Source organism: Pseudorasbora parva, chromosome 22, assembly GCF_024679245.1.
Source record: "Pseudorasbora parva isolate DD20220531a chromosome 22, ASM2467924v1, whole genome shotgun sequence".
NCBI lineage: Eukaryota > Metazoa > Chordata > Actinopteri > Cypriniformes > Gobionidae > Pseudorasbora > Pseudorasbora parva.
The window spans coordinates 2,734,513-2,759,266 of NC_090193.1; the positions used below are offsets into that span (position 1 = coordinate 2,734,513).

The following is a 24,754-nucleotide window of genomic DNA, read 5'->3' on the forward strand; positions in this document are numbered from 1 at the left end:
AGCAGAGCTAAGTTCAATATCCAGGTTCGGTGATTATTTACATGCATAATTCATGAGGCGATTGTTCACTGTTGGCGCGCGTCCCCGCTGCTGAGCAACAAGATGGCGGCCGCCGCCGGATCAGGTAAATTTATGAAAAACTGCTATTGTATTAGATTATTTCTGTCTTTAGTATGCACAACGAGTGTTATGATATGGTAAAACGCGGAAAAAGTATACTTTCATTGAAGTATTCACTCGTGTTGCAGTGTTTAGGGTCTCGGCGTTCATGTGGGTGTGTTTGCACAGCATTAGCCTGTCAAATCCGTGGCATTTGTCGTGTTTAATGTCGATTGAGTTTGTGTTTGAGCCAGTTTTAAATAGTTTAAGGTTCATGTACATAGTTCTTACTTTATATGGGGGAAAGTACTACAGGTTTTTAATGTAATCTGCCTATCCTGTTGGTTAGCCATGTAGCTTATTCAACTGCAGCGTCATGATAGAGAAACAACACAATACACGGACTGTGTCTAAAAACCTGCTGAGCTGCCTAGCTAGACTACATTTCTTCCTATCATCGTCTTTATTGCTGTTTTATTAGTGCGTTCTAGGTTGGCAGCTCGTTTGGTTTAAGAATATATTTACCAAAGTGCTATCTAGGTAGGCAAGCTCGCTAATTTGAGGCACAGCCTTTGACTTATGTGATCTCTACAGACCTAGGAAAACAAAAACAACATTGAAAACATAGAGGTTCAAAGCATCAATTTAAACACGATATCTATCATTCATTATCTGATGAGCGTTAGGCTATATTATATTTTTAATGTTCATACAACCGACCTCTGTTTGTAAACCTTTTCTAAGTATTATTTTCTCATCCGTCATCCCTTAGTGGTTTGTAGCACACACTTGACATCTTATATATGAATAAATAACGAGGAGATTTCTGTGACAGCATATCCCAATATTTTATTGGGAGATAATACAATTATTTGTTCATGTGTAATAGAATTTAAAGGTGCAGTATGTAATATGTATGAGGCTCTATTGACATAAATACAACATAATATAATATACATAACTATTTTTCCAGTGGTGTATAAAGACAATTCATAACATTTATTACCTTGATGATGAGCTATTTATATCTACACCGTGGCCAAGCTAAATTACGCCAACTTATTTTAGCGCTGTTCATGCCTATGATTCATGAATAGTTCTCTACACTGTCAAACTATTTGAGTTTCTGCGTATATGGTTAGTTTACAAATAAGCAGTAAAAATAGCTTTTGTTGTAAAATCCCACTTTTGAAGAAAAAAATACAGATGTTGAGTCTGATGTTTAAAAAAATATAAGGGATCACTAATTCTTCAAATAGAGGTGTCGTCCCAAAGGCCAACAGAAATTAACACTTTTATAGTGGGTCCAAAAAAGTTAGATATTTGAACAGTTTGAGACAAATTCTCACCATGGTGTTTACAATAATGTTGAGTTCATACTGCCTGATTTTAGCCTGGGTTTTGCTGACCATGTCCATCCCTTTATGACCTCAGAGATGGGCTTGGGTTTTTCAGTCTCACTTCTGAAAAAATGCAGGTCACGATAGTCAATAAATCAGTTAATCGCACGATAAAATTAATGAGCTCGCAAATTTTTCTGGCCGGGATAATTTCCATTTGCATGCTTGTTTGTTTTCCACGTCTCTCAAACGCTGACTGCGGGAACCTCGTCCATTTGGGGAGGTGTTTAAACTCGACGCGCAGACTGAGGCGTGATGACACATCATGCTCGGCCAGATTTGCCTGGAACTTATGCCTCTTCGGTTGCGGAGCCGCACGCAAAGTTACAAAAATGGGGTCTCGCGCACTACGCGTTCACCATTTTTTGCCGCGCGCACCCTCACGCTCGTGCGGACGCGTCGAGAGGCTTAAAGCTACACTGAAACTGGCAGTTTGATAAATGGAAATTAATTCTTCAATTCAATCTCTGTGTGCTAACAAGGCACATCTAAGTTCCTGTAGAGATAGAAATACACATTCTCATTTTTTGTCAAATTAATGAAAAGCATGTCATCAGTGTCTTCTCTCTCGTTGTATCAAAATTTCACCTAGCTTTCCTCAGATATGGACAAGTCAAGTTCAGTTTGTGCATGATTACATGATATAACAATTTTTTTAAATTCTGTATCCTAAATTGTGGATAATTAAGCTATATATCATATGCTGAAGTAAATTTCTGGAGTGTTAACGATTAAAAGAAAAAAGAAAAAAACTATACAGAACCTAAAACCGTGACCCTAAAACCGTGATACGAACCGAACCGTGGGTTTTGTGAACCATGCCTCCCCTAAAACACAATCATCTATTGCCGGTTTCCTCCATTGCTTTTATTGTTTTTGGCTGTTTTGTTCATTCATTGTGGATATTTAAAATGTTTTCCGTTTTCAGTGTTAAATAGTCTTTAGAAATAAAAGTTTATTGATCTTTGAAAAGGTGTATCTGCATTATTATGCCATTATCATTATTTTAGATGAAAATGGTCTGGATGAAAATATTGTCGTTTATCGCAATAATTTCTTGTCCAGCTAAATTTATCGTGATAGGGCTGAATGTAAGCTATGTTAACTTCTCCCACCCGCAACATTCACATTTTGTCCCACTCCCACCTGCATAAACGTAGGTTATGAATAGATTATCTTCTGTATATCAATAAAATATCCATGAAATGGTTTCAAGAGTTACTACACTCTAAAAAAATGTTGGGTTGGAAATGGACAAACCCAGCGATTGGATTGTTTTAACCCATGCAGTGAATGGGTTGTTTTAACCTAGCGGTTGGGTTAAATGTTTACTTTAAACAACCCAATCACTAGTTTTGTCCATGTTCAATCTAACTTGCATTTTGTAGAGCCTACACATTCCTGCATAAATGCTCCCAATAAATTACATGTTATTAAAGTATCAGTATTCACAAACCACTTTTAACAGAAAAGCAGGCTTCTGAGTGCATAAATAACACCATTACCATTCAGATGGACTACACATCGCTTTATTAATTTATTTAATAATTGCTGTATTAAATGACAATCTTGGACTGCTTGTTTAAGATAATTTGAGAGTGAATTAACCAGTTGTGAAGCACCGCTCACCTTTTCAGCAGTACAGCACACATGCGACTGCGCTCATGTTAAGGTGTATAAGCACCAGGTGTGTTTTCTAAAAGACATTCTAACCATAAATATCTGGTTCTAATAACATACTGGTGCTGTCTTACGTGCGTAATCATTTCTCTGAGTCTGTTCTTGCTCCACTTCATCTGCCAGTAAACGCCTCGCTCTAATAGCTCTGCTGCCGCCATGTTTTTCCAACACCTGGCCCTGCCTTGATGCGATGATTGACAGGGCGGGGGCGGAGACTTGATCGGCTCGGAATACATTTTCAATCCACATTGAATTTTACTACATTCATTGTGGGACATTTAATGAAAATGCAATCGCAAGTTTCTTTAATTGTCAGTATAAATGCACTTAAAGGGTTAGTTCACCCAAAAATGAAAATTGTTTCATTAATTACTCCCCCTCATGTCGTTGGACACCCGTAACACCTTCGTTCATCTTCAGAACACAAATGAAGATATTTTTGTTGAAAGCTGAGAAAGGTTTCAGAAAGGCCTCCATTGGCATTCAGTACATTCCCACTCACAAGACCCATAAAGGTGAACTAACCCTTTAAGAAAACTTAAAAATATTTTTGCTACAATTTAAGCTTGAACGTGTTAAACGTCATTTCTGTAATGCATTTTAATTAATTAATTTTTATTTTGCAACTTATAAAGCATTCAGATGTTTAAATTATGTTGAAGCTTGTGTAGGAAATGGCAAATGTAAATTATATATTGTTTTGCTCCTAATGTTGCACACATGGTAAAGAAAAATGTAAATTTAAATACTGAAATGCATTGCCATTTTGCATATTGCATTGCAAATTGAATATTGCTACACATATGCTTCCATATGTCACCGATCCAGTGTGAATACAGCACTGACTGAATGCTAGCACAGGAACTCATGCGGTGTGAAAAGATCTGTGATGTGTGATCTGACGAATTTGAACAGCGTGCAGTCTGAACTCGGCATTACATGACCTTTATTGTTATGGTAAAAAGTAAACCACTAATTAAACATAATTACTATCTAAAACTTAATTGAAGTTAAACTGGAATTGCCCGATTTAAAATCAGGATGTGGTGTCACACCGGAGGACATGGTTTTCAGGGACAAAATGTATCCTACGCTTTCAGAAATATTTGGATGGGGAAAAATGATGGTCATTTTCTAAAATAGACAGTTGTAAAATATTGCCTGAGGTGTTTATTAACATTTGTATGCTTTTTTAAATTTTATTTGTAAAAGTTGTAATTTATTGAACCATGCTTGACAGTCACACCTGACAATTTTGAGAATTAGCTCAAATTAGTGATTGACCGATATTGTTTTGTTTTTTTTAATAGCCAATACCGACTATTTGCATGTTTGTGCCGATACCCAATATATAGAACCAATATTAATTTGTTATTCCTGTTTTTTACAATTATAGCAACTGAACTACTTAACTGAACTGAACCTTTTAAACACTGTATTTAAAAAAAAAAACTTCTACATCAATAAATAGTGAATACAGTGCAAAGTCTTTTTTATTTATTTTTTTACTTTATTTTTAAAGGTTTTACATTTTTTTACATTTAAACCTAAATGAACATAAAGTAAACACACAGATAGACCGACCAATGCAATGAAATACTACAGGGTATCCGCGGGGTCTTGAAAAGTATTAAAAGGTGATAAATTAATTTTGGGAAAATTAAGACCTTTATAAAGTATTAAAAAGTCTTATCACGGCTTTATAAAGTCTTAAATTTTGAAAGTATTTTGTTCAAGCTTTGTCAAAAGAGTTTGACTCCAAAAAGTATTTATGAATATTTTTCTTTTCATCCCCATAAGTATTAAAAAACAACGGGGCGCTCAGTCTGAGATCGGCTCGGAGCGCGCGCCAGGGATGGAAATTAGCACCGCCACCAGACAAATGCGGCTGATTTTGAGTTGTGGCGGGTAAACTCGCTTCACCTACCGAGCTGTTTCACCTCTTTGTAAACTTTGTTCAATGCATGCGAGTGCTGCCGTATGTGCGCATAACCAGTCGTTTTCTCCGTCATCACTCGCGTGAAGACGCGCTGTGAGACTCGCGCGCGCTGAGAGAAGATCTGACGCTGTGCGTCATCCGAGAGCGCGTGAGTCTCACAGCGCGCAAATATTGAGTTCTCTTTCAAGTCTTGCGCTTAAACGGACAAACTCACACAAGAAGTATGTCAACATGTCCATCTTGATGAGTATCCTGGCAGACATAGTCTGAATATGCCTTAAGAGAAAGACGAGCATATCCCTGCATCAGGTCTTAAAGGCGCAAACTAAATATTTAGTTTGACATTAAACAATGCTCTTGATTGAATAGCTTTTGTAAGTTTAATAAGGATTAATCTTTCATTTAAACAGTTAAATATGCAGTTATTTTACATTTGATTACATTATTCAATTTCTGTACCTTTCTGCAGGCCAGTAGGCCTGTACATTATTATTTAATGTACACATGAGTGAGGTCGAGTTAAACATTTTAGTTTGAATTTTATTTTCCGGTTTTCGGCTTTGGTTTCGGCCAAGAATTTTTATTTTCGTGCATCCCTACTGACAATGTTCTGCTCGGTATGTTGTCAACACGCTTTCATTGTTGGGACTAAAAACCATAAAACTGGAAGCCATAAAAGACCACGAATCATCCAAATTAGGCCTGCACGATATTGGAAAAAAATTACATTGCGATATTTTTTCCCCCAACGATATATATTGCGATATTGAGAGCCATCAATCCAGGCTAAAGTCAATAATTACCATTCCGTGATATTAATAATTTCACTAATAAGCAAGCTTCATTACAAGTGACAAAAAGAAATGTTGGAAAATATGTGTAAACATGAAACTAAACCTCCAGTAAGTGGCAGCAGGTGACCGTCTTAACAAGTGAGTCACTGAGTCGTTCATTCAAACGATTCATTCGAACGCTGAATCGTTCACACTTGTTGCTATGAGTGAGACGTGTTACGGGTCTGCTATGAACGATTTTCACTGCTGAAATAGAACAAAAACACTAAATATTGCATCTAAAATGTAAGTGACTAAGTGAATGTTAATTAGGGCTGCACGTTTTCAAGTTTTTCATTAACCGTTAACCGAGGCCCTTAGCGGTTAATACTCGGTTAACCATAGTGTGCTTCAGGGTTATTTTTAGCTTATTAATTTGACGACCACCATCTCCGTAGTGAACGCGCCTATAGAGAGAAATGCACATCATGGATTACACAATCAGAGAGTAGCCTATTTCTTTTCGTTTTAAATTGTTAAAAGACATTTCAAGTTTCTTAAGATATATTTCATGTCTGCGAGGCGTACGCTGAGTTTCTTTAAATTAGGATGAGATGCGCTCCAGTTCACGAGCAGTGCGAGTGGCCGCGAGGCGAGGGCGCCTGCATGATAATGGCATGTAGTAAAATATGCAGCGGAGAATGATTCACACAGCGTTTGACTCGCGCGGCTGAGCCTCTCCCGGCAGAGAGTTCAAGCATCTGTGGACTCGTCCCTTCAGCTCTGGCCATCTTGCTTTCAGTCCGTGATCAGCTTTTTGGTTTTCTTCATTACAGTTAAAGTAACGTCTGCTTTTCTCTAGTCAAGAAGTTTCTCACTTCAAACTTTCTTTCTTTTGCTCCGTTATGTACAGCGCGCGCGGCTCCCGCTCTGCTTCTGCCCTAATGCGACTTTTAGTCCAGTGCGACGTATGTTATTTTCCTCTTCATGACGCATATTTTGACTGATGCGACTCATACTCCGGAGCAACTTATAGCCTGAAAAATGCGGTAAGCACTGCATTGCAATACTTGCATTTTACCCCGTCACTCTCATTTTTAAAGTGCTCCCACGCTTTCTTTGCCCGCTTCATTGCCCGCTTAGAAAGCTGTTCATGACTTCTTCTTGTGGATATTACAAATGTCTGGGAGCGCTCTGGCGGTGTCTAGGGGTGCAAACATATATTACAACTAAATTCAAGGCACGTCATTGCAAACGTCAAGGCACTTAACCGAGCAAAATGTTTCACTCGGTTACGCAATTTTTAACGGTTAATCGGTCAATCGGTTAACCATGGACACCCCTAATGTTAATTAGTTGTTTATGGAGCTGTCATATGAAATCAGTGTCATTTTCAGTCGTGATGGTATTCAGGAAAACGCTCTAGTGTTGTGATTTCTCCTCGAGAGGCTGCACGAGCGTCAACAGCGCGACCTTAATATCATCAGTTCATTATATATTATTATCCACAATCGATCGCCAATTACACTAAATAAATGCACAAACATTCTTGAAATTTTGGTGATTCGCTAGTTATTTCTTGTTTTAATCAGGCTCTTGTCCGTCAGTCAAGTAAAATTCTCTTTCACTTGTCCCTTCAAAACACCCACATGTCCCGGACATGCGTTAATGTCGAGCCCTGCTTTGTATTCGTCGTATAGAGCTTTGTTGTGCCGTTTTAAGTGATCAGACAAATTGGTGGTGTTTTCTTGTTTTGTGGCCACAAGACACTCCATGCAAAGTACCTCTTTTTGTTCAACATCCTCCTTTATGTAGCCAAAATAGTCTCAAAAAAGCTTATTTCTGGTTACGAACCTTTTTTCCCCCTATTCGGATCCTCTTCGTCGCGCATTTTAGCAGTGAATGTTTGGCCGTGAGCGGTAAGCAGCGGCACAGCGAACCAATCACTGTGCCGGCATGAGGAACGTGCATGTCACTCCAGCAACACACTCGTGTTTACTGTGTGCTTCCTTAATACACCATGGGCTACTACCATAGACCATAAAAAAATACTACTACCCTTCACATCGCATGTTCCGGCGATGTGACTATCGCACACGCGCACATCGCGATGTCGATGTTAAAACAGAATATCGTTCAGCCCTAATCCAAATGCCACATCCAGGTAAAAAAAAGAGCATACAGAGCCCTACTTATTTAATGAAATGTATATCAGTTCATGTTTTGTGTGTGTATAAGCGAGAAAGAGAAAATGTCAGTATTTCATTGAGACTTGAGATTAAATAAAGTGCTGAAGTATTGTAGAGCTTGTAGTATTAATTTTCACGTGCACAGACACATTGTCAGTTAAAAACAAAAAAGTGGCTGGTAAAAACATTGAGTGGTAGATTTTGAAAAAAGTTAATTTCCATCCCTGGCGAGCGCCGTCTACGGGTGACGTCATGTATTTTGCGAAATTCGCAGTTAGGTGATGTGTCGCCCTCCATACGTTGCGAAACAGATATGCAATATAAACGATCCAAAATTGGCCTATGATAGAGATTTTAAGTCTACATTCGACTACAACTGTTTATTGAAGGTTTGTTGCTGATTAGAACTTGAAGTGCGATGGGGTCTTAAAATATTTTGAGAAGGTCTTTAAAAAGTATTGAAATTAACAATTAATTAATAATGTTTGTGTTAGTCTAGACTAGAGATTATGAAATACTGATAACTCTGCCTTTACACAGAATGTCTCTCACGGAGATGGGCCTAATAATTCATTTCCACAGAGCTTTAATTATTTAGATGTTTATTTTATAAATGTTATATAGCAGACATTAATAGAGTGGGTCTTGTTTAAAGTTACACACGGGGACTAGCCTATGCTGGAGCAACGGCTAAACTTCACCAGATGAGCTTAAATCGAGAGAGAGAAATACATTTGGCACTTATTTCCAACATGCTCTTATTGATGGCTGTTTTAATTAATGTAAAGTTACATCTTTATTGTGACATGACCGATTACCTGACTCAATGAGTTTGTCTCTTTTTTTCTTTCTTTTTTAGCACCAGATTTAAAGTACTACAAAGTAGCATCTCATAACATCTAATTTGTGCAGTACTGGCTATGTTAAAGCTACAGTGTGTAACTTTTTTAGTTTTTTCTTAGCTAAAAACACTTAGTTCTTTCAAAAATATATGTGCTCATTAATGTATGTTTACTTCTTTCAAGTAATAAAGTATTCTCGTAAGTTTATAATATGCCATTGAAAATACATACGGGTGAGGGGTTCGAATGCCGGTAGCCATGTTGCTCCTCCATCTTCAAAGTACATTAGCCAAAGAGGGACATACCCGTAAATTCAAGCTTCGCCTTTTGCGTTTTAACACTCGATGGCACCGTGTCGAATGTGAAGAGGGGGATTGCCATGTTAATCTTAGGGCTGGGCGATATGGCCAAAAAAAAAAATCCCCGATTTTTTTGCCAAAAAATTCGATTTACGATTTTAATCGATTCTTTTTTTTCCTCCTACTTAAAATCAATCTGCAGGACAAAGAAATTGTTAAAAACAAGTTTTAACTTTATTTTGTTTAGGTAAAATATTTGGGGCTTGGTAGAGTGCCTACCTGGGGTGCAAAACTTTCAGCATGTGAATAACCCAGACCATTCCACAGTATAAACGGGCAATATATTTTTTGCAATATACAGTATACATATCAAAGGTTTATTAATTGATATGCAGATCAAATTAACTTTTATTAACAACAGTAATGTGCAAAAAATTATAGGGAAAATGTAAATGTTATGCTATTTAATAATATGCTAATGTTATTATTAAATATAGATTAGCATTGTTCTTCAATATTCTCACACTGAACTGACCGACAGCTTCAGTTATTATAAAATGAGCTCTTTACTTGCTTTCTGTATAATTTAGTTTTTTTTATGAGACTTTGTGACTTCATACTTTTCTCCATATATTAGGGAGTGGAAAGGCTAATAAGTGCTCTTCTCCTGCTGGTTATAGTGGTGGGCACTGCATATCTTTTTTTAATAAAAAATGCTTGTTGCCACAAAATGGATTAAACATTAAAAAAAAAAAAACTAAAATACTATTCCTTTCACAAAACCCCTTTAAACTTTTAGATTTACAAATCACATTAAAAATAGCATATTTCAGATATTTAGAGCTTTGAAATGCTGGAAATAAGTGCAGACAGTACGTGTACAAATAAGTGTAGCCTACGAAACCATTGGAAAGTGCTTGAATTTCAATCTCAAAAGGTTGTACGAATCCTAAGATAAATAATGACAAAACATTAAATCCATGTGGTTTTACTACAGTAAATCATGGTGAATGTTGGTGATTTGTGACTGAAACCCCTGACCTTCGCTCATGTTGTCTCCACGTCAGCTCTGTCTGATCTGATATCTGTGGTTCATAAGAGAGAATTCTGCGCCGAACGCTTCCACTAGATCACATAGCGCTGTTATTAATTCTGTGGTGAATTTAAACGCTCTCTCACTGGATCTCCACCGCTGTGTATCGTGTCTGTCACGAGATCGGCCCGTGTATGAGCTCGCGCTGCATTCGTTGTCCGCGCCGCGCAGCTCAAATGAGCGCAGTTCCATTCAGACTTCAAACACACTTTGCAGCGGGGTATTGTTAATAGTTCTGTGAAAAACTGAACCAATGACACTGTATGTTGTTGTTGTTCTTGTTGTTTGTGTATCTCTGTGGCACTGGCAAACGCGCGGGGGAGGGCTCAGCCATTACGGGAGCCCAAAGGGAGCGTCGGCGGATTTTAAAGAAAAAAACCGATTTTCATTCACTAAAATCGACATGAAACTACAAACTCGAATTAATCCATAAAATCGATTTATCGCCCAGCCCTAGTTAATCTTGGACTAAATCGGCCACCGTAGGAGTTAAAACAAAATCAGAATGGAGAGGAACTGAAACTATTATTCACTGGATGGTCATATACCTTTACACCGCTAGATGGGGGAAAATATCACACAGTGGAGCTTTAAATAAAGGGTATTAATAAAGCAGGTTATTTTATCTTTGAACACCGTTGTTCTCATCTCCCCTCAAACGCAGTCCTTTAATGGCGGGCTTGTACACAATTCTCAAAACGACCACAAGATGGCATTTATCAGGCAATCCGATATTACAAAACAGACACCCGATTATGGGAAAATGATGAAATATCGGGAAAACTCTCAGTAAACAGATATATTGTTAGATCACTATCAAAAATGTAACAATCTAAAGACAATGTCGGCTGTGTCTAACGCGAATGTATATAGTGCAATAGTACGCATGCAAATATTATGAGATCTAAATGTCATTGGTCGAAACGAAAGCTGGAGATTTTGTGATATTCGATCTTATGTTAGGCTGTGTTGTGAGCGTTGATCAGTGTAAAAAGAAAATAAATGTCTAAATGAGATGGTTTGATCTCTGACGTCGACGCAAAAAATACGTCGACGCAAAATATGCGCGTCGATTCGTCAGACTCAAAATAAAGATGGCGGCGCCGGAGAGTAGTAGCAACCATAGATGTACATAATAAAGTATATTATGTAATTAAGTATATTATTTATTATGTATATCTATGGTAGCAACACGAGTGGCTCCTCAGACTTTCAGAAGTGCAAGGCTTGCGGGTTGGCCACAGTCTATGGGGTTGGCGCGCGCTGCGCACGGAGCATCACAGGGATGCGCGCACGCGTTTTGTTGTCACGGCTACATAAACAAATTTCTGCACACAGGAAGACAGATGTTTTGGTAATATTTGATGTATTTTAATCACAAAAACAAACGTTTGCATCAAGTGAAAGCATCGGACACATTGGCTACGTTACCTACATAATAAGCTGTTTTAAATTTAAAATGTTCAATGTCTAATCGCGCTGATGTGACCGAGGGTATCCATCCTCTAAGTGAGCAGTTTCATCCCAGGACTATTCCGGTTTTAAACGGAATATTGGCGCCCGTAATGCACTCTACATGTAACTGTTTTCACTGTCATGCTGCGGATGCGCGTGGCGTTTCTGTTGCGGGTCAGCCACGGGGCTGTGTGGCGTTTTCTCTGCCTTTGCACACTAGAAGCGTGTCTGACGCGGCGCTGCTGCTGCTATTGATGGGGAGGAAAGCCCTATTCCTAATGTTAAACATAAATAGCCTACTGATACAGCAAAGACAACGTCGGGAGTAGCCACATATCTGGTATTGACGGCAAAATAGGCTACAGAATATTTCGTTCTGTATTGACAGTTGCAATATTTCAAAATCGATGATTGACGTTTTTTATTATTACAATGTAAACCTACAGACTTTCAAACATGAAAATGTAATTTAATAATATGTATTCGTGTCAAAATGATATATAAACATCTTTTCCTATTCTATTTTGCCTGGAGACGCTCCCAACACGCGTGAAAAATAGGCGCTCTTCTATTTCTAGCATGCACGCGTTTTCCGCGCGTCACAGGCAGTGTGCAAACGGCCAAACTCCAACCTGTTAACATAACCAACTTGTTGATATTTAATCGATGGGCATAGCCTGTAGGCTGAGTTGCATGCATAGAAAAATCGTATATGTTTCTTTGTTGTAGGTTTATACTTATTTATTTGTGTGTGTGTGTGTGTGGTGTGTGTGTGTGTGATGTGTGTGTGTGTGTGTGTGTAGCCTACTTTTTGTTTTCAAGGTTTTATTAATTAAATGCATTGCTCTTGTATAGTCTTACTTTGGAATTTTAAGAGCAATAAACATATATTGCAATGTTAAGGAATTATTTGTTTCATTCAGATAATTAAATCAACATGTATAAATTGCTATTAGGCAATTAATGGGGAGATAATCGATAATCGAATCGAATCGTAACCGAATCGGACAGGAAAAATGAATCGTTAGATTAATCGATGCATCGAAAAAATAATCGCTAGATTAATCGTTTAAAAAATAATCGTTTATCCCAGCCCTACTTAAGAAGTCTTAAAGTCAGGATAGTGACAGATGCTTCTTGGCTAGGTTTGATGGTTCTTCATCAGTTTTATAAGCAAAGTCATTACAAATTTCACTTCAACTCTTCTCTTTATTAATTCGTTTTGGGCATCTTGAGTGAGATTCAACTGCGTTATCCATTTTGTTCGTCTGTTGTTGTCAAATTTGCCGGTTGTTTCGGGTCAGTTTGGACAGTGCGCTGCCATCTAGTGGTGAACTTCGGAACAGCAGCATAACGAAATGTGCAAAATCATGATATCAAACCGTTTTAAATAAAATATATACCGGTATTTTTCCAGTACCGGTATATCGCGCATATCTCTACTCTGCGGCTCAGTCACTCTCCATTCAGCTTTAAACTGTGTCGCGTTCGGTTACGACAGTCAACACGATGAAACTCTCCAAGATGATTAATTCTTCCTGTTATTATGATTGATGTGTAGATAACTGTCTATGGTTTTTCATAAAATGACTTCATCTTGTTGCCGTTTATTGCTGTAAATCGTGTGACTTTATCTAGGGTGTCTGTTAGATCACAACACTGGTCTAGAGATTGTATTGTTCTTCACACACAGTGACTGAAATGTTAAACTGTTAAAAGAAACGGCTTTTACGAATATTGCATTGATACAGTACGTGTCGATATATCTTGTTTTGAACTTTTCAATGCGGACAGAGCGATGTGTTTCTTCAAGCGCATCATCCTGTGCACAGTCTGCGCATACGTGCTTTGTGCCGCTCTATATTATAAGATTTTTGCTCTATGAAAGCGTTATTAATAACCTTTTTTAGCCTTATTTTGTGTAACATTTTACCAGATTTACAGCTACGCTTATTCACTTTTGTGGTTTCCTTTATTTTTTCCCCCACTAAATGTTTAGATTTTATACAATTATTGTGCATAAAATTGCAATTTAATTTATTTATTGTCTAATTTATTCGCCATCTATAGTAGTATTTTTGTCATAGATTGCGATATTATATATTTTTATTTGTTGATTTTCTTTATAATGAAGTTGTCTGTATTGTATTGTTGATTGTGTTTAACTCACAAAAGAGTGATTATCAATTCAACAGAAATTCTACATTGAATGTTTTAAACAAAACTGCATTGGTATCGGATTGGTATTGATTTAATATCGGTAGCGACCAATACTCAAAAATGTTAATATCGGATCGGTTCTGGAAAAATGGTATCGGTGCATCCCTACCCTGCAGCATCTGTTTTGAACATCATTCAGCAGCAGGTGTGTATGTGTGTGTGTGTTCACAGGCGTGAAAGTCCCCCGTAACTTCCGGCTGCTGGAGGAGCTCGAGGAGGGTCAGAAGGGTGTTGGAGATGGGACAGTGAGCTGGGGTCTGGAAGACGATGAGGACATGACCCTCACACGCTGGAGAGGAATGATCATCGGACCCCCGAGGGTCAGTTCTTCCAGCCACTAGGGCTCTACTGAATTAAAATGTTTAGATGCATTTTCTTTTGCATGAATAAGGCTTTCGTATTTTTATCATTTCAAATCTTCCTATTCAGAAAATCAAGAGGTTTGTTCTATTAGAAAATGCGCTCTGTGTAACTCTGAAAAGAGCCTAATATGCTTAGGGGTGTCCAAACTTTTTTGTCCAGATTCTAAGTTGTGGACACCTTAGAGCCGGTTCCTTTTCTATTATATATATATATATATATATATATATATATATATATATATATATATATATATATATATATATATATATATATATATATATATATATATATATATATATATATATATTTTAAATTGTATGAATAGATTATCGATTAAAAAACAACAACTCATTAATCCCACATGCTTTCTGAACATTAAAGTTTTTAAATATTATTTTATATTTCAGTAACTTTACATTGAATCTCTAAATTAATAGAATAAACAAAAAAAAAATATTATTTAATATTTATGGCATCTTTTTATTACTGAAGGCCATTATCTCTGATACAAATATACTACAACTGATGTCTCTATGAAACTTTTTTTTGTTTCTCAAATTAGCCATTCAACATTTACATTTTTTTCTTAAATGTGACTCTTAACAAATACGTACATGCTCAGGGTTTCTTTTGTGCTATAATATGAAATGATATAGGCTAAAGTGCACGCCGCCACATTTGTGTGTGCAATTAAACACATAACGTTTTATGCTGTTCGCAGCGTGTGCTCTTCAATTAAAGTATTGTTTCTATATCTAGAATACAAATGTTTTGGACGCTTTCATGCTCCCAACTTCCTGTCCTAACATGACTGCGCACCAGTGCACGGTGTCAGTCCATAAATACATAAATCCCCATAAACACACTCCTAAACCTTGAGGAAAGCCTTCCTAGAAGAGCTGAAGCTGTTAGAGCTGCAAAGGGCTAGCCTAGAAATCTAGACGCACCCTAGCGGCAACAAATTTAATTTGCCCGCGAGTGTCGTCTAGGAACTCTCAATACCATTCTTAGCTGTGTTCCTCAAAATCTGGACGGCCCAATCACATCATGTATAGAGTCGGTGGGCAGGGCCATAATGACGATGGCCGAGTTGCGTTTGCGTGCTTCTAGTAAACACAGAAACTGGCGAACGGCGGTCTGTCGAATCAGCTCTGACCGCGACTCTGGAAGACTTGAGTTAAGCTTTTCTCTGAGAAAAGAACAAAGAGCAGGAAGATGTGTTCATAGTTTAGCCGTCCGGATACGGCAAATGTTTAATCAGTCAGCGAGCTCTGCTTCACCTTCGTTGCTCTGGTTGGTGTAGCGCTATCCTATCGCGTGCAGAGGGAGTTTGAAAGACAACCGTTTATCCGCCCCTCAGATTGAGCCGTCAATGGTGAGTTTCCAGACCAAACATCTTGATTTGGGTCTGGCTTGTCAGGCTAGCAAAGGGTGGGCCGACTCCATATTAAACCCTACGGTTTAACAATGGGATGGCATTAAAGCTCATGTGCAGGTAAAGACAAGTGTCCCAAAACTTTTGGCAATATAGTGTACTGTAGATCGTCTATGATAATATCTCAATTGCTGCATGGCTCGACAAAAACGCTTGTCAGGGATAGGTGTATTACAGGTGTATTACAGGTGTATGACCGATTTACTTGTCCGGAGGACAAGCACTGAACATGCATAAAGTCGAGCCCTGTGTTGCCAGCTTACATTATCGATTATAGGGGTGGGTGATATACTGGTAGGCACGAATAACCAGTAAGTGTGTCAACTGATCGAGATTTTGAATGGTTAAATAATGGTTGAATTGGATCTGTCCAGTCGGTCTTAAAGTGACAGCACCTAAAATTTACCTGCTGTCGTTATTAACTCTTTCCCGGCTAAACATGGAATTTTCTGTTTCCTCTGTTAGACGCTAGGGGGCGCTATTATGCATCTTATGAACGAGTACAGAATCTCCTAATATATATATATGATATATAAATACACGTGAGGTAGACGCAGTAAAACAAGCGATCGTATGTAACCAAATGCATATGAAAAATGTGATCATCATTAAACAGCATATGAATCAAATCTAATGTTAGAGAATGAGATGAGGAGCAGGATGAGGAGCAGGACTGAAGCATTAGAGGAGTAGATGGACTCGATCTCCTCATCTGTGTCTGATCATCTCTGATCATTAATCATCATATAAATCTAATCTATCTAATGTTAGTGAATGAGATGAGGAGCAGGACTGAAGCATCTGGAAACAGTCTTTCACACAGCTTCTTGTTCAAAATGTTTCTTTTTTTAAAACGTACCCATATTCAAGTGTTGATAAAAAAAGAATGCAAGAAGCAATAATTAAAGTTTTTTTTTTAAAAAAAGAAGAGGGTCAGCTCTTTCTATTGATATATTGCGTGCTCAGATATTCATAAAACTAAATATTCTATGGGTGAAAATGATCAAAATACCTGGTGGTGGCTGGCAATATTTCTTTTTTAAAAGCTGGCAGGGAAAGAGTTAATGTTAATCAACGACAACAAAAATGTCACTGTTCTTGTAACTTTATTAAGAATAAATATATAATTAATTTACACAGTAAAGACTATAGGCATTTTTTAAATACATTTTGATTATACATTTTGTGTAGTATTTCTAGTGCTTTAATTTTTTCAGGTAGGTTAATTTAATCTGTGTCTGTTTTGTAGTTTTTCTCTGCTCTTTATCTGTTTACTTGTCTTCATTAAGCTTGATGTTTTTAGGCTAATATTAGTTTTTTAAATATTTATATTGAAAATGATGTTAAGAATTATAATTTCAATTGTATCAAACATTTTTATATCATAAAAACCTTATTGTTGTTATCATGAAATCAGAATACTCCCCGCGTGTTGTAAGATTTCGGTCATATCGCCCACCCCCTAATTGATTAAGTCACTTATTTAGCAAAAACCGAACTCGCCTTCAGAGTCCATGCATTCATTGTGATGTAGGAGTGTGTCTTCACAGCACACACTTTCACTGCATGATCTAACCTGTTAGAATAGCCCACAATTCAAAATACAAAATGCAAGATTGCAGCTTTTCTCGAATATTAGCATGATTGCGAATGTTTATTGACCTGCTGTGTGAAAAATCAATAACACAAGATTTTAAAAGTAAAACGTGTCGTGAATTAAAAATGCTTTCTGAAATCCACTTATAATGTTGGTGAGATTTTTACATCAAAAGCATTTTTCTACTCTGTTTTGTTGACTGTCTGGTTTGAACACCGGTTAAAAGGGGTGTGTCTCCTTTGTCCTTTAAAGGGATGGTTCACCCTAAAATGAAGTCATCTTTTACTCAGCCTGGTGTTGTTTTAATGGCATTTGTCCTTTTTTCTTTTATGAATTACAAAAGGTCCTGCTCACTCTCTTCCATATAATGGCATTGAATAGCCACCAGCATCAAGCTTTTAAAAAAAGTATCACAGAATGATCCCATGGGACACGTGCCATTTATTCTGGTGTTCTGGGGGTTTACACTTGGGTTTGGTGAAAAACAAACCGAAATGTAATGTATTATTTAACACAATCCTTGACCTGTTGATGAGTTTCACCAATGTGTTCTTATATAGGAGTAAATCAGAGATTCTGCGGGTCTTAAAATTCCTCAATGTAATGGCATTAGATGTAAAATCTTCCTTGGTATTCCTTAAATCAAAATACGTTTACTTGAGATGCAAATATAAAATGAAGTCTTGGAAAAAAAATTAAATTTATACTTAAAGGAACACGCCCACTTTTTGGGACTTTGGCTTATTAAGTGTATCCCCCAGAGTTAGATAAGTCCATATATATCATTCTCATCTCAGTGCATCCCATAACTCAGTCTGACACGCACGCCCGCTAGCCTAGCTTAGCACAAAGACTGGAGGTATATGGCTTCAGCTAGCCTATACTGCTCAAAAAGTAACAAAATAACGGCAACATTTTCCTTTTGTACACGCTGTGACTATACACATTGCAACATGTAAATAGGAAAATGTTGGCGTTCTTTTGTCACTTTTTGAGCAGTATAGGCTAGCTGAAGCCATATACCTCCAGTCTTTGTGCTAAGCTAGGCTAGCGGGAGTGCGCGTCAGACTGAGTTATGGGATGCACTGAGATGAGAATGATATATATGGACTTATCTAACTCTGGGGGATACACTTAATAAGCCAAAGTCCCAAAAAGTTGGCGTGTTCCTTTAAAACATGGACAAGTTATGAAAGCTTCCCTTTGAATTAAGCAGACAGATATTTGTTCTCACTTCATTTTGATCATTTTCACAAGACTTTATATTTTTATCAGCGAATCCTTCATGGCTCGAGCACACTTTTAAAGGGAAAGGGAGATGAGGCTGATTGGTTTATTGCGCGTTATGCCCAAAACACACCCATGACTCAATAATAGATGAGGCACAACCCTTTTGGACAAATGTGTTTCTTACTAGATATTTGCATTTAGAGAACATATTGATGTATTTATTTTGTTCCATTCGATTATTATTATTTGGTCTTAATTTTTTACATTTACCTCCTGTTATAATGATGTATATTTGTTTTATTCATGCAGACTATCTATGAGAACAGGATGTACAGCCTCAGAGTAGAATGTGGACCAAGATATCCAGAAACGCCTCCTTTTGTTCGCTTTGTGACGAAGATCAACTTGAATGGAGTGCATAACTCAAATGGCGTGGTAAGTTCAACTGAGCTCTGAATACTGCACATGCACGCCTCAGTGGGACCTTTATAATTCATGCATTATTTCTTTATCATAGTCGGTCATTCTGAATTGCTACACTCATAAAAAATAAAAAAAATAATTCAGTGATCGTTTGAGTTGGACTTATCAAAATAAATGCCTAAACTAGCGATAAACTAGATTTAAATGTTGTTGTTTTTTGTAGTGTGCGCTGCCGATAAAGATTTGGTTTCAAAGAATAATATTTGACAGCATATACAAACAAAAATCTACTTTTCTGAAATGCTCATTTTTATTTAATTTATTTACAAACACTAATAGGAACAAATAAACAAATTTCAAACATGATGTGGTTGAACACCGAATAGGTGTGTGACGAAAGCATGTTTGACTTTAAGTGGCACTGGAATCTGCGTTCTGATTCGGTCCGGTTACAGAAGGTTATAGAGTTTCATCACCCAACCCACGCAGCACATTTTGCTTTTTTTTGAGAATTAGGAATATCTGAATTTAAAAGAGCGCCCTACCCACATACATTGGAGTAAATTGATAAAAAGGTATCATTTTACAGAAAAAAAACTCTAAATTTTAACACAGTGGTGGAATATTGCATATATTATATTGTATATATTCACAATCTTATGATAAACATAGATACAAAATAAATATTTTGATTTATTTTAATATATTTATTTAAAAATCTATTTTTTTTTAAATCATTTTGGGATCCAAGCTTTTTGGTAGTTTCTGTTGATTATATAAATTGGCACTAAACAGGGGAACAAATAATTTTCTTGATATCTCCTTGCAAATAAAAGTGATTGAGATTTATCTGACCAAAGTGTCTAAGAACTCCTACTCATCTGCATTGACATAAACTGGCCACTAGGAAATCAGAAAGAAGGCTCCGCCTCCTCAACTTTGTAAAGGGTGCTCTCGGGCTCTGATTGGTCTAGAATCATGATCCACATGTCTATAAAGAGCTGAGATTAGGCTTGTTTGAGATGCGCCTTGCCTTGCCCGAAATAAAGGCGAGACTAGGCGGCTGCAGTGAGGGGAGGAGTGAAAAAAGTGCAGGCAAGCCGGACAGTTCTCTCTTCTCGTAGTGGATCAGACACCTGCGAGATCAGTTGCGGATATCGCGGGATTCACACTCGTGCGCTCTGTTGCTGATAAACTGGATGCAATTTAAGTTCTGTTGCTTTTATATGAAAATAAATATTATGAACAAGACATCCAAAGTTTTTGTTATTTATTTCCTTTCGAAAGGCCTGTTTATCAAGCATTTTTATTTTAATTACACACATGTTTTTATATATTTTTATTAATATGACAACAATCACATAACCCACAGAAAGACCGCATTGTCCGAGAGTTTGAGAATATGCACACATAATTTATACACATAAAAACATGATACCAGAGTTTTAAAATCAAATATTTAAAAAAAACAACCTTACATCACGGTTGTTTAAACCAATAAGCATTAAGCTGTGTCGTCAGCAAGTCGTTTCCCATCGTGCTTTTGCTCCTCGCAGTCGGTGAAGAGCAACTGCGCTCGACTGCAGAATCCGACACATCCGCCTTTCGCTCGCGAGAGATTTTTGACATACGTCGGCATGACATCAGAGCAAGGCGGACCGCCCTCGGACACGTTTCTAACCGGCATGCATCTCGCGCTGATCAACGGTGATCGGTTCTGCGCAGATTTTGCTCATCTCAAACAAGTCTACTCTCAGCTTTTGTCGCATGATGCTATATGTGATGACATCATCAAAAAGCATGGCTAACATCGACAATCAAAACTAGCAATAATAAGAGTATTTGTCTGCATCACATGCTTTGATCTGGACATCGGTGACGTATTACAGTGTCATTTGGCCATACTTGCTCACAGACATGTAAAAATAGTCTCATTTTGAAGCAAACAACTTAAGGAACAAGCTGATATAGGGTTTGAGGCTAGTAGCTTTACAACGAGTTTGTGATCCGAACGGGAATATGACTCGTGTGTTTGCTTGTTCAAAGGAGTCATTTCCATCTTTGTGATTCTTTTGATAATAAATGTACTGTAAATTATTGGATCGGTGAAATTAACTGCTCAGCGATATTCCTGAGGCCGGGTTGCCTAGAAACATTAAAGCGCACTGCGCCTCGCGTTTTCGAACCTGAAAAACGCGTTCGGTGTGATCGGGGCCTAAGAGAGGCGCGCTCTCTATTGAACTGCCGGTATTTTGCGTGTGCGCGGGGAACTATGCCTCAATTCACGTGAACAGTGTGAGAAACACGGACTCGGGAGCGTTCTTGTTCAGAAGAATAACCTGTGCATTCGTTTTAGCCGATTGTAATGCATTTAGTTCAATATAACACATGTACTGTAAGTAAAAAAAATACCTGCCTAGAGAGGAAAAGAACACTTTGAGTGTGTTTACATGCACGTTCTTAAGCGGATTGTGCCTAAAGGGGATCTCTCACCGGACTGAAGCTCAGCGCCGCGTCTCAGAATCTCACACCAGCGCACATTATACACACAAAGTCGATTAAAAAATTAAGCTTGTGCTCAAAAATCCTGCTGTGCCATTTCAAACAACTTCCTCAGTCGCCGCGGACATGCACCGAATGCTGCCGCCGGTGTGTGTACATTTATTGAAAACAATGTGTTCGAATTTTAAAGGCGCGGCCCTGAGCTTTGTGAGTCACACACCGGACGCGAAGCACAGCGCCGCGCCATGTCTTTAAAATATTAAGCACCCCATATTGCCAAAATGGTATGATCCTTGTTTCATAACACCCGCGAAGATTCGACTGGGAGATCGGTGTTCGAATCCGGCTCCGCATATCGATGCATCGAATCTCCGACTATTAGGGGTCACCCCTACCCATTAGTGAAAAAAAACACCACTTCTAGAAATCACTGTCCTATATTTATTAAACATAAAATCTTAACCTTTATGATTTTTTTTACGTGTAGCTATATAAAGCTTTTGTTTAAATGTTTGAATAGACTTGCCCCAGAGCCACTTTGTTTTTTTGTAAATCGACCGCAATGTTTTAGATCCACGAGAGCAGCCACATCGTTTGCTCAGCTGAGATAAAGACTCTTACTAAACTGTCTACTTTCAAAAAACTGACAAATCCTGGCTCTGTCAGCAACAACAGTGTGACCATGTGTGAAATCTCTTTTCTCTTTTCTTCTTTTTTTTTCATTCTTTTGACCTTTTTTGTATTCAATGTATTTTCTCTTTTTTTCCATTTATTGTAATACAGAAAGCCCTTCTAGGGACAGGTGTTGCGAATTAGCCTTTGGCTTTAAACACTATGATGCTGGCATGGGTTTATTTAAAGATAATCTATGTTTACTGTATCTGTCCCTATTAAATAAACTATAAAAATAAAAAAACATATTTTCCAAAAGTCTTTCTTTATGTGCTTCTTAAAGTCCCACTGAAGTGCTTTTAAACGCTCCGCATTATTCAATGTGTTGACGTGATTTCCCCTGAAACGGCTTCAGCTGTTAGCAGCTCCTCCCCTTTTTGAAACGGCCAATAGCGTTTCGCTAATATACAGTTTGACTAGAGCACAAGAGCGGACCTTTCTCTGTTTGGTAAAGCCAGTTTCCTCTAACACTGTTTACCATCATAATCTCCATGTCGCTTTTGAAATGCAGCATTCTGTGCAGAATTCAAATGGGTCGAGATGTTTGTTGTCATCGCTGACTCGCGCATATGATCTGCACTGGGCTCTCTGTAGTCTAAATTTAGACCTGAGAGGTGTGTTAGTGCTGCTGCGGTGTGTGAAACTAACGTGAAAACAGACTTCATTCGCCTCAAATGAAAGCATATTTACACTGAATCGTTTCCTATCGCATATATAGTGTGCTATGTGCTGTAGAAATGAGTAAATGTGTGAACAACTGACCGATTTCAGCCACAGCTTCAGCAGTGTAAGGGGGCGGGCTTTAGATTCTAGAAAGTATTTTGATTGGACAGAAGATTTGACGAGAAGTCTGCGATGATGTCACCAAAATTTGAGATTTGTTTTAACAGAAGTGGGAGACTAAATTTTGAATGCTTATATCTCCTAAATGCAAATGTTGTCATAGTTTTGGAGCATACCAGCTTATTCATAACTGTAAGGCTAACACAGACATACTAAAAGCTAAAAAACTGATTTCAGTGGATCTTTAATGTATTGTGTAAATGTGTCCGTAGGTTGATATGCGAGCCGTGTCCTCATTGGCCAAGTGGCAGAACTCCTACAGCATCCGCGTGGTCCTGCAGGAGCTGAGGCGACTCATGATGTGCAAAGAAAACATGAAGCTGCCGCAGCCTCCCGAAGGACAGATCTACAGCAACTGAGCTTCTGTCGTCCTCTTCTCTACCTTCATCACAACACATTCACACACGCAAGGCTGAGCATTCCTCCTCTGTTCTTTTTTTTGTTTTCCTTCTTCTTCTTTTTTTTTTTCCGGACTCATGAGAAATCCTCCCTGTTCCTGGCCACTCCCCATGTGCTGCAGCAACCAATGAGCAGTCCTGCTTCGGGAGCTCCCATTGGACAGAATCCATGGATGTAGTGGTGTGCACAGCAGAATACTGTACATCATTCTAATCTTCTTTTTTTATGTTTATTTGTTATACATGCAAATTGTAAAAATAACAAATGATCTTATTGAGTGTAATCTGTGTGCCCTCATTTGAGAATTAGTTCTGCAAGTGAACATGAATTTGTGGTATCATGTAACATGCTGTGTGGTGGGAATATTACGATTTTCTCTCTTTTTTTTCTTTCATCTTTTTCTAGTGATGATAGCATCAGAATCAGCAGTCTTGACTGTTTCTGGCCTGACCGGTTAAAGCTGAATCTCATTACTTTCTTCCTTCAGGCTCTCAAGCTTTAGGTCACTTCATGGGTTTATTAAAGGTTTGTGCAAAATAACAACAGAAGCTCAATGATAGAGACGTGTCTAACAACATCGAAGATGAAGTGTGCAATTTGTGTTTGACCATATGTTCTCATATCTTAGCTTCATATGCGGAGGAAACTAGAAGGCATTAGTGGGTTGATGGCCGGTTATTTTGAGACATTATTTTGGTGCTGCATAGAGTACACACACACACTTTAACATGATTCGTTCCATCAAGCTGTTGAGAGCTTTGACTCCATGAATACTATGAATACATTTTGTGTTCATATGCTATAGAAAAGTTAGAAACGTAGTAAGTTAAGATAAACAGCACTCTTGGTTTTAACCCTCTGGGCCTCTTCGGTCAAAAATGACTGACAAAATTTAAATACAATTTTTTGTTTTTGCTTCATTCGAATAGAGCGACACTTGGTAACTTTTGTCGCATTAGTTATGTGAATGCACACACACAAAAAAAAACCACAGACATAACACACACGTCATACTTGGCTCCTCGGTCAAAAATGACAGATATAAAAAAATACAAACACTTAGGAGAATCTTTTGGTGGTCCTACAAATCATCCACTGCACAAAAATAACGTGCACAGCAATGAAAGGGTGATGCTCTAAAATATCAAGTGTGCAAAATGGAACACACACACACACACACACACATATATATATATATATATATAATGTGTGTGTGTGTGTGTGTGAGCTAGCGTGACTATATCAGCAGGGTTTTTGCAAAATTGTGAAATAAAATCAATAATTTAGCCACAATGCAGTTA

At 37.8% G+C, this 24,754-nt stretch overlaps 1 protein-coding gene across 1 annotated transcript; it reads left to right on the forward strand.

Annotated features, from left to right (window-relative positions):
• ube2v1 (ubiquitin-conjugating enzyme E2 variant 1) lies at positions 1-24,035 on the forward strand. Its single transcript, XM_067431910.1, has 4 exons — positions 1-124; positions 14,161-14,309; positions 18,924-19,049; positions 23,267-24,035. The coding sequence occupies exons 1-4, from the start codon at positions 103-105 to the stop codon at positions 23,411-23,413; spliced, it is 444 nt and encodes a 147-aa protein (XP_067288011.1). The 5' UTR covers positions 1-102; the 3' UTR covers positions 23,414-24,035.
• The last annotated feature ends 719 nt before the right edge of the window (positions 24,036-24,754 follow it).